This window comes from Pristiophorus japonicus, chromosome 15 (genome assembly GCF_044704955.1).
Source record: "Pristiophorus japonicus isolate sPriJap1 chromosome 15, sPriJap1.hap1, whole genome shotgun sequence".
In the NCBI taxonomy this organism is placed as follows: domain Eukaryota; kingdom Metazoa; phylum Chordata; class Chondrichthyes; family Pristiophoridae; genus Pristiophorus; species Pristiophorus japonicus.
In genome coordinates, this window is record NC_091991.1 from 83,157,722 (window position 1) to 83,169,271 (window position 11,550).

The following is an 11,550-nucleotide window of genomic DNA, read 5'->3' on the forward strand; positions in this document are numbered from 1 at the left end:
GGCGGGGGAAGCGGGAGTCGGGTCGGGTCGGGGGGTAGGGCGGGGGGCGGGGGCGGGAGTCGGGTCCGTTCCGGAGGCAGGGTTGGGGGGGGGGGGCGGGAGTCGGGTCGGTGTCGGGCCTGGTCGGGGGGGATGGGGGTAAGCGGGAGTCGGGTCGGTGTTGGGTCCGATCTGGAGACGGGGGGCGGGAAGCGGGAGTCCAGTCGGGTCGGGAGGAAGCAGGAGCTGGCTGTGGGAGGAGCCTTATTCACGCAGCCACAGTGAGGCCATTCGGCCAGGCCTAGGGGCTGCGTGCTTCAGCCCCTTCCACACAGTTTTGGGCGCCTGGAGCTACTGCACTTGCGTGCCCACTGTAGCGCGCATGTGCAGAGGTCCCGGCACTGTTTTCAGCGCAGGGACCTGGCTCCGCCCCCTACAGCTCATGCTGCGCCGAGGGCCAGAGGACCTGCAGGGAGGTGGAGAATACGGAGGTTTTTTTTTAGGCGCACTTTGTGGCGCGAAAAACGGGCATCCAGGTCGGGGCTGCGCCGTTCTAGGCGCGGCTCGAAACTTGGGCCCAATGGGCCCAAATTTGGCCAAGAGTTGCTCTGTTTTTTTTGGAACAACTTGATTTTTCTGGAGTATCTTAAAAATCCCCATTCTGCACATTGAATTTGTGCCAGTGTAAGTGAGTTAGTTAGGATTTTTTTTTAGTTTTGTTTTTTTTTAAAAAGGGGACGTTACCAGCCACCTACGCCTGTTTTGGCCATTTAAGCCAGTTTGGACAGCTAATAGTTGCTCTAAACTAACTTAGGCCAGCGTATGTGACCATTCGTGGCCCGCACAGAAAACCTTTGCAGAGAGTTAAGAAATCAGCGCAGGTAGCCAGAGATGGGGGAGGAAGGGAAGTGAGAGGACCTTGCAAAGCACTAAACACCTTCATAACAACATTAAAGAAGCATAAAAACCAATAATAAAATTTTTTAAATTAAAATTTATAAGGTCCTACCTCGGCCCCGGGAGTCAGTGGGAGAACGTACCGACTGCAGCACGCACCGGCAAGCCCTTCGGCCAGGGCTAGGGGCGGTGGGTGGGAAACCCGGGTGGGAGAGCAGTGAACTGGCCACACACCCAAGAAGCAGCAGGCTGGGCTCACAGAAGGGGGCTGGCAGGAGGGAATTTAAAGGGGGGGGGCTAGGAACACACAGGCTGCAGGAGGGAACTTAAAGGGGGGGTGGCCGATTGCCAATGTTAGTCCCCCATTGCGCATGCACGAACACTCCAATGCGCATGCGCAACGCTGCCGGCACTGTTACAGACGCTGGGCCCTAGCCCTGCCAGCTCTCTTTCAGCAGCACAGCCCTAGCTCCATCCCCCACTGCTTTTACCATGCCAAACCCGAGGACGGTCCATGGAGCGGCAGAATACGGAGCTACATTTTCGGCGCCGTTTGAGCAGAAAGTTGCCGCACCTCAGGAAAGTGCTCCAAAAAAAACGGAGGACCAAATTTGGTCCCATAGAATGGTTACACCACAGAAGCCTGTTCACTATACTTCCGAGCCTGTGCCGGATCTCTGCAAGAGCATTTCAGCTCGTCGCACTCCCCCACTCTTTCCCTGTAGCCCTGTATTCTTTTTTCCTTCAGTTACTTAATCAATTCCTTTTGAAAGCAGTGATTGATTCTGCCTCCACCATCCATTCAAGCAGTGCATTCAACATTTTAACCACTCTCTGCGTAAAAAAGTTTTTCCTCATATTACCTTAGGTTTAAGGTGATTGGCAAAAGAACCAGTGTCCTCTGGTTCTCGCCCCTTCCACCAATGGGAACAGTTGCTCTCGATCTACTCTGTCCAGACAGATCATGATTTTGAACAATTTTCAAATCTCCTCTCATTCTTCTCTGCTCCAAGGAGAACAACCCCAGTCTATCCACGTAACTGAAGTTCCCCATTCCTGGAATCATTCTCGTAAATCTTTTCTGCACCCTCTCCAAGGCCTTCACATCCTTCCTAAAGTGCGGTGCCCAGAATTAGACACAATACTCCAGTTGGGACCAAACCATTTTTTTTTATACAGGTTCATCATAATGTCCTTGCTTTTGTACTCTATGCCTCTATTTATGAAGCCTAGGATCCCGTAAGCTTTTTTAACCACTTTCTCAACCTGCCCTGCCACCTTCAACGATTTGTGCACATATACCCCCAGGTCTCCCTGTTCCTACGCCCCCTTTAGGATTGTACTCTTTAGTTTATATTTCCTCTCCTCATTCTTCCTACCAAAATATATCATTTCACACTTTTCTGTGTTAAATTTCATCTGCCACATGTCTGCCCATTCCACCAGCCTGTCTGTGTCTTTAAGTCTATCACTATCCTCCTCACTGTTCACTATACTTCCAAGTTTTGCCTCATCTGCAGATTTTGAAATTGTGCCCCGTACACCCAAGTCCAAATCATTAATATATATATAAAATCAAGAAAAGCAGCGGTCCCTATACCGACCCCTGGGGAACACCGCTGTATGCCTTCCTCCAGTCCGACAAGCAACCGTTCACCACGACTGGTGCCTTATACCAAAGTGGCCTTTTTTTTCCAAAATGTGGGCCAGGAGCGAGAGTCTTCTGGCTGTTCAACTGTGGGATGCCTCACAGCCAAGCCTAATCGTATGCACTCGAATGACATTGTGGCTCACACAGAGCGTGGCCTGCTTGGTCGATGTGCCCCCGAGTTAGCCCAGCGTTAGCAAGGCTCCTTGTAGCTCCACAGACTGTTATCCAGCTCAGAAACACACTGCCTTTAGCCGCTGGTCCACAGACACTGGGGAATATTCTTACTGACATACCATTTGCAGCATTAACAAATCTATCTTCCTAAAATAATTCACTGCAGGTGTACCAGATTATGTAGATTTAACATTTACACAATTGTATGGCAAACTAGCCCCTGCCAGCATGGGTTAAATCATCTGCTTTTAATCGCCAACTTAGACTTGCACAGCTGCCATTAAGCAGTTAGAAAATAATCATTAACAAGATGATTAATATAATCAAACTGTTCGAGTGCTGCTTAACATTTTACATTCCTCCAGCTCCCCCCACCCCCCAAGCACAGCAGGGAAACCTCTCTCTCTCTCTGAGCAAGTGGAGTATTCTCCAAAATAATCACTCATAGGAAAAATTACAGGGGGCCCAATTTTTTAAAATAACATGATATTCACTCTTGGAATAATAAATTATTGTCGCAAACTGGCACGATTAATGTCAAACAGAAAAGCCATGGGGCTTAAGAAATATTGATTTTAATTGAAATCAAGTTACGCTATATAAAATATTGCAAAAATATTAATTGGATTTTGAATCTGTTTTTTTTAATTTAAAACAAATAAAACGTGGAGAGAGAAAACTCCTTCACCTACTCTGCAATAAATGTTTTATTGAACAGTTTGATCTGTCCTGACCCTCAAGTCTCAAAGACTCTCGCGTTGCCAAGTCTGCTTGCATATATTCCTGGAGGTAACAGCAGAGACCTCCAACAGCCCTGTCAGTTAGAGCCACCTTCACTTTCCCCATCTCAAATATTTTTAAAACTAACAAACGGGTTCAAAGAAAAAAAAATTTTTTTTTAATTTTTTTTAATACCCCTTTAACTTTCTTCCGAGGTGTTGGTCCCTGGCCAAAGACCGCCCTAAGTGGAGGAAGTGCATCCGGGAGGGCGCTGAGCACCTCGAGTCTCATTGCAGAGTGCGTGCAGAAACCAAGCGCAGGCAGCAGAAGGAGCGTGCGGCAAACCAGACTCCCCACCCACCCTTTCCTTCAACCACTGTCTGTCCCACCTGTGACAGAGACTGTAATACCCGTATTGGCTCACTTTTAGAGCAGAAGCAAGTCTTCCTCGATTCCAAGGGACTGCCTATGATGATGATGAGGTGTTGATCGCATCACTTTCCTGGAGATTAATCTTTGATCCCACTGCTCGCTGACCTACACTGGCTCTTGGTCCAACAACGCCTCGAATTTAAAATTCTTATCGTGGTTTTCAAATCTCTCCAAGCCCTCGTCCCTCCCTATCGTTGTAAGCTCCTCCAGCCCCACAACCCTCCCGAGCTATCCTATACTCCTCCAATTCTGGTCTCATGCGCCGCCTCGATTTCCGTCGTTCCACCATTCGCGGCCGTGCTTTCAGCCGCCTGGATCCTAAGCTCTGGAATACCCTCCCTAAATCCCTGCCTTGATACACCTCTGCTCCTTTGAAGCGCCTTAAAAGCGACCTATTTGACCAAGAATTTGACCGCCTGTCCTCGTATCCCCTCACCAGTCTCGGTGTCAAATTTGGTCTCGCGCTCCTGTGAAGCGCCTCGGGACGTTTCACTACTTTAAAAAGGTGCTATATCAATGCAAGTTGTTGGTGGCGGTGACTCTCTTAATCCTGGAGGATTGGCAACCCTCGGTAATAGACTGGGGTGAGAGTCAGAGACAAATCAAGTAATAAGTCTCGGGAGACAGAGTCAGAGGTAAACCTCAGTAATAAGAATGAGAGAGAGAGAGAGAGAGCCTGAGACAGATCAAGTAATAAGTCTAGGGAGGAAGAGGGAGAGAAGGAGATACTTACTTGAAGGTGAGGATGCAGAGGGGAGACTAGAGGGAGAGAGCCAGAGGTAAACCTCAGTAATAAGAATAAGGAGAGAGACAGAGACAGAGACAGAAGAAGCAATAAGACTAGGGCGAGAGACAGAGTCAGAGGTAAACCTGAGTAGTCAGACGAGAGAGAGTCAGAGACAAATGAAGTACTAAGTCTCGGGAGGAGAGGGAGAGGAGACACTTACTTGAAGGTGAGGATGCAGAGGGGTCGGTAGGACTTGTGGCTGCTGTTATCCCCCATGCTCTTGCCCCAGAAGTCGTTGTGGAAGATGCCGTGGAGCGGGGCGGAGGCTCGCAGGTCCGGGTTGTTGACGATCGCCCACACATCGTCGTGCACCAGCTCGCCGGCCAGCCCGTTGCAGTAAGCGGCGGCGCAGAGAGCGACGCACAGCCCGAGGCACAGGCTAAGGGCAGGCGGCGAGGGGCGAGGGCTCCCGGCCCCGGCCCCCGGCTCCCGGTCCTCCGCTCGCACCCGCATGTCTCTCCGGCTCTCGCATCCTCGGCAGCCCGACTCAGGGAGGGAGGGAGGCGGCCAGCCGGTCCACACTGCGACTCGCCGGCCAGCCCCAGCACAGCGGCCACCCACCAACGCACGCGTTCCGGGCGGGGCCAGGCCAGGCTCGGCTCAGCTCAGCTCAATACCGGGAACACAGCCCGGGGGGCACTGGGACAGCGAGCCTTGGGGCGGAATGGGCACTGGGACAGCGAGCCCCGGGAACACAGCCCGAGGGGGGCGGGGCCACCAGGAACACAGCCCGAGGGGGGCGGGGGCACCGAGAACACAGCCCCGGGGGGAGGGGTACCCCGGGAACACAGCCCGAGGGGGGCGCCGGGACAGCGAGCCCCGGGGGCACCGGGAACATAGTCTGAGGGGGGCACCGGGACAGCGAGCCCTGGGGTGGGGGCACCGGGAACACAGCCCGGGGGGGGCGGGGGCACCGGGAACACAGCCCCGGGGGGAGGGGTACCCCGGGAACACAGCCCGTGGGGGGCGCCGGGACAGCGAGCCCCGGGGGCACCGGGAACATAGCCTGAGGGGGGCACCGGGACAGCGAGCCCTGGGGTGGGGGCACTGGGAACACAGCCCGGGGGGGCGGGGGCACCGGGAACACAGCCCGGGGAGGGGCACCGGGAACACAGCCCGGGGGGGGGCACCGGGAGCACAGCCTGAGGGGGGGGGAGGCACCGGGAACACAGCCTGGGGGGGCATCAGGAACACAGCCTGAGGGGGGGGAGGCACCGGGAACACAGCCCGGTGCGGGGACACCGGGAACACAGCCCGGGGGGAGGGGCACCCCGGGAACACAGCCCGGAGGGAGGGGCACCGGGTACACAGCCCGGGGGGGCACCAGGAACACAGACTGAGGGGGGGAGGCACCGGGACAGCGAGCCCCGGGGACACTGGGAACACAGCCCGGGGGTCGCACTGGGAACACAGCCCAGTGTGGGGGGCACTGGGAACACAGCTGGGGTAGGGTAACCTGGAACACAATCTGAGGGGGGTGGGGGGGAACGGCACTGGGAACACAATCAGAGGGGCAGGGGACATTGGGCACACAGTCAGAGTGGGGAACACAACCAGGGGGTGCACTGGGAACGCAGCCAGAGGGGGCATATACTGAGTGCTGAAAAACATGTCCCGAGTGGGTCGACTGGGAAATTACGCCCAGAGGACCTGGGATTATACAGTGAAAGCCACCTCAGTATGAACGCTTACATGCGACTGGCTCAGGGGATGAGATTCATAAGAACATATAGGAGCAGGAGTAGGCCATTCAGCTCCTGGAGCCTGCCATTCAATAAGATCAATGGGCTCAGCTCCACCTCCCTGCCCACTCCCCATAACCCTTTACGCCCTTATCGCTTAAAAATCTCTCTGTCTCTGCTTTAAATCTCTGCTTCTGCACGCCTGCCATGTGCTGGGACCACATGTCGGGGAATGGCAGATGGATAGCCAATGATTATCCACCCATTAAAATTAGCAGGTGGAAAATCATGTGTTGGGGGGTTTACAATTTTCCAATATATTCTCTAAAGTGGAAAATTCTAATCCCCTGGTCTCTCAACCCAGGTTCTAGCCTGATTTGTGAAACAATAATTGGGGTGAGTGATAACTAACGCGGGGTTAGATCAGTGTAGAGCCATTGCTGTACCCTGGTGCACAGAGCAAAGCCCACAGCACACCAGCTCTGTGGGAGCCATTTGAACCAATCAGACCACCCAGCAGCCAATGTGCCCAGTCACCACACAAACTTTGTCTGCCTGGGCACATTTCTAGGTGGGTAACATGGTTATTCATTTGAAATTTTTGCAGGTAGCTTTATTTTTTGCCCTCATTATGATTTAAAATGTAAAGTTTTTTTGGCCAACTCTCACCCCTCCTCGGGTACAGGATCTAGTCCCACAGACACAGACTCACTGCTTCACCCAAATGTTGGAATCATTCTCAGGATCCGGGCGACATTCAGTGTCCATCTCTGGAACTGGGTGGCTTGCTACACCACTTCAGAGGACAGATAAGAATCAACCATGTTGATGTGGGGTCACGTATAGGCCAGACCGGGTAAGGGCGGCAGGTTTCCTTCCCTAAAGGGCATTGGTGAACCAGTTGGGATATTACAACAATTCGGCAGCTTTACTTACAGTCATTGTTACTGATACCTGCATTTTATTTACAGACTTTTTTCAAACTGAATTCAAATTCTCAAACTGCCACAGTGAGATTTGAACTCGGGTCCCTGCACTATTAGTCTCGACCTCCCAGTAACATAACCAATATGCTACCATATGTTTTATAAGAGTCAAGGTAACTGACCACACTTGATCAGCTCCGCTGGGCAGGCCACATTGTCCGCATGCGAACACGAGGCTCCCAAAGCAAGCGCTCTACTCAGAACTCCTTCACGGCAAGTGAGCCAAAGGGCAGAGGAAACGTTTCAAGGACACCCTCAATGCCTCCCTGATAAAGTGCAACATCCCTACCAACACCTGGGAGTCCCTGGCCAAATACTGCCCTAAGTGGAGGAAGTGCTTCCGGGAGGGCGCTGAGCACCTCGAGTCTCAACGCCGAGAGCATGCAGAAAACAAGCGCAGGCAGCGGAAAGAGCGTGGTGCAAACCAGTCCCATCCTCCCTTACCCTCAACGACTATCTGTCCCACCTGTGACAGGGACTGTGGTTCTCGTATTGGAATGTTCAGCCACCTAAGGACTCATTTTTAGAGTGGAAGCAAGTCTTCCTCGATTCCGAGGGACTGCCTATGATATGGTGTGAGGAGTCAAGGTAGCCAGTGTGAGCCGGCTAGTTGGCTACAGAAACAGTCACCACCGAGCCTACTCCTCGACTTCACTCAATATTTTACAGCAGGTATAACTGGACTGTGATTGGGAAGGGCGAGGCCTGGCCCTCTTGAGCCAGGGAGGGAGAAAGTTATCAAACTTTGCCAGCATTATCGCAGAGTTGTGGCAGAGCCCTCTGGTGGGCAAGAGCTGCCACTGCATCATACAAAAAACCATCACCGAAGCCAATACATGTTCTCCTAGCCAGAGTTACAACAGCGTGCGTCACCGGTGACAGAGAATAAACAATAGGGATACACAGATTAATGAAAAGGAACCATCCAGTTGTATCCAGACTGCACCAGTTACAAGCAGTGCAGAGGAGAATGAGTAATGTTTATTTTCCACTACCCACTGATAACTTTATTGTGTTTTGCTCATGTCAGCCTGCCAACCACTCTCTAACTGTGGAAAATTCAGGGTTGCAATAAGGTTACTGATTCCCACCATGACTGAGACCCACTAGCTCCGACAGGAGCTAGCTAGTCTGCTGAGTTTGGAGTAATATGCTCAGTCGATCTTGCAGAGCCAAAGTCTCCCACTAAAAGGAATGGGATCTCTCTTACATCTACACATCAGTGTTGACAAGAGAGACACATTTTAATGATCTATGGGCAAAGCTCTTCCGGTAGTCACCCTGATTCATCCCACTGAAGGAGTGCTGCACTGTCGGAGGTGCCATCTTTCGGATGAGGCCCAGTCTGCCCTCTCTGGTTGACATAAAAGATCCCACGACACTATTTCGAAGAAGAGCTAGGGAGTACTTCTCTATCTTCTGACCAACATCTATCCCCCAGCCAACACCTAAAACAGATGGGCTGCTCACAAAGGGAAGCTGAATAAACACATGAGGGAGAAAGGAATAAAAGGTTAAGTTGCCTGAACTACTGAGTATTTCCAACATTTTCTGATGCTGATGAGGTGAGATGAAGAGGCTCGTGTGGAGCATAAACACAGCCATCAACCAGTTGGGCTGAATGTGCTGTACATTTTATGTAATTCCATGTAATGGTCTGGTTTATTTTATTGCTATTTGTGGGAGCTTGCTGTGCACAAATTGGCTGCTGCGTTTCCTACATTACAGCAATGACTACACCTTAAAAGTACTTAATTGGCTGCAAAGTGCTTTAGGACATCCTGAGGTCATGAAAGATGCTATATAAACTATTTATACCAAGTCTCCCTTCTGCACATGTGTCTCCTGACACATGCACAGAAGCGAGAATTAGGACAAATATCACCAACTCCACCCCCCCCCCCCCCAGCGCAATTCCTACTAATCCTTTACTGCGCATGCGCCTAACTCCACGTTGCCTCCACTGAGCAGCGGAACGCATCCGCCGAGCCTCCCGCTGCCCCGAGCCCTGAGCCCCGAGCAGGCTATGGGTCCCGAGCCTCCCACAGCGCCGGGGAGAGAGAGAATCTGGGGAGAGAGAGAGAAAGAGAGAGCTTGGGGGGTGGGGCAGAGAGAGAGCTTGTGGGGGATGGAAGAGAGAGCCTGGGGAGAGAGAGAGCCTGGGGGGACGGGAGAGACACAGGTGGCGGGGGGGAGGGGGGAGAGGGAGCCCAGAGAAGACGGATCACATTCTTCCTACCCCCTGGTGTGTGCCAGCTCGGTGCGTGTGTTACAAGGGACATCATTGGGGTGGATGAAATCCAGAAGTCACGACACTGTCACTATTCACTTCATACCCAATAAACCTGTTAACAATCTACACACAATGTCCCATCTATTGGGGAGGGGGTGGGGAGGGATGTACTTGCGCTGGTGTAATGGACTTCGGCTGGAACTTGGTGGCTTTTGGGGAGATCTATCCTCTGTGGCTTCTGGTCAAAATGGATCGAATTGGAAAGTCATTCAAAACTTGGGCTGGGCAGTTCCAGTTACACATTCCAGAGGAACTTCAGGGTGTGGCTTATCCTCCAAGGGGACCAATCAGTAATAGGTCATGTGAAAATGGAAAGCCAATCAGAGAAACGGCTGCCTTTCAGTTAGTACAAGTAGATGCAGCCCTATATGAATGCAAGTCTTTAGTTCTTTCACTGCAAATCCACACAATACATTGCTAACAATGTGCCACCCTTTAAATGAGTGAAGGAAATATACTTATATAATGTGAACTGGTGTATGATTTTTCTTATTTTTTTTTGAGAGGAGGTCCTGTGTCTCATCCTCCATCTCAAGGGACCAATAGGAGGTCAACAATTGGTTTCAGCACTGCTGGGCTAGAGAAAAGGAAATTTACCGGCTATCCAGTTGCTGTACAGTACAGGGACCTAGGCACCGGGATTGGACCTGGCTATGTTGCCTTCTATAGTGGAATAGTCACTGTCTGGGCTGCACAGGGGGAGCAGCCAATGATCGTGGAGGGCTGCTGGTGCCCAAGGGACTGATGCCACGGGTAAGGCAGCGCCTTCAGGTGAAAAGCTAAAACGAGTGGGAGTTTTCTACATCCATCGGGTATTTATCAGGAAAGCTGTACTACGGCAAAGGAATAAAGAAAGGTTATATAGGAATAATGGCGGAAAAAGTACAGGGTCACTTTAAACTTACCTTTACGCTTGAATGAAGTGATTGAACGTTGTGTAGTATGATTGCAGAAAGATTCCTAGTTTTCTCACATCAAAAGTGAGATTGGTTTTCTTTCATGCAACGTGGGCCAGATTGGGCACACAGAAGACTAGGGTACACTGATTAACTTGTCGTCTGCCCTCTGCCCAACTGGCAAGCGATGCGCTCAAGCTCAGTTATTTCTATCCTATTTTCCCACCTTTATCTTGGCTGAATGTCCAGGGCACGGATCCCCCAGTAACTGCTGCCCTGCTCAACAGTAATGTAGCATCGAGCGTGTGCCTGCAATATTTCAGCACAGCAGGTGACGGACTCCGTTGCAGGGATTGTACAAGTCAGTCGTTATAGAACATTCAACCTGCACCTATGCTACAATAATAACAGCAATGTACATCTTCCGGTGAGGCCAGTCACACTCAACGGAGCGCAACAAAGTGCTGGAGAGGAGTTCTCCTGAATGCAATATATAGCTGCAGCTCCTGCAGTACTTGGCCTTTGCCTGTAAATTCACTGCTGCAAATGAGGAGCTGTGTGGCAGATATCCTAACTCGCACCAAGTCCCATTCACACATCCCATCATATCATAGGCAGTCCCTCGAAACAAGGATGACTTGCTTCCACGCCGAAAATGGATAAGTTCACAGGTGTTTCAATCATATTCCGGATCCCAAACTATATCCTGAAGTATGGACACATCGCCGCTGTGCTCACTGTCCTACATTGGCTCCCGGTCCATCAACGCCTTGATTTTTAAATTCTCATTCTCATGTTTAAATACTTCCACGGTTTCACCCCTCCCTATCTCTGTAACCTCCTCTAGTCCGGCAACCCACCAGGAATTCTGGCCTTTTGTGCATCCCCCACTTCCTTTGCCCCACCATTGGTGGCCGTGCCTTCAGCCGTCTGGGCCCTATGTTCTGGGATTCCCAGCCGGAACCTCACCGGCTCGCCTCCTCTAAGGTTCTGCTTAAAACCTACCTCTTTAACCCAGCTTTTGCTCACCTGTCCTAATGTCTCCTTCTTTGG

General features: G+C 51.6%; 1 protein-coding gene across 1 annotated transcript in view; it reads right to left on the reverse strand.

Annotated features, from left to right (window-relative positions):
- The window catches only part of tmtc1 (transmembrane O-mannosyltransferase targeting cadherins 1), a 269,539-nt gene extending 264,285 nt beyond the window's left edge, over positions 1-5,254 (reverse strand). Inside the window, exon 1 of the mRNA XM_070901685.1 lies at positions 4,801-5,254. Within this exon, the coding sequence (XP_070757786.1) occupies positions 4,801-5,093 (293 nt within the window). The 5' untranslated portion in view covers positions 5,094-5,254. The remainder of the gene's footprint in view (positions 1-4,800) is intronic.
- Between the last annotated feature and the right edge of the window lie 6,296 nt (positions 5,255-11,550).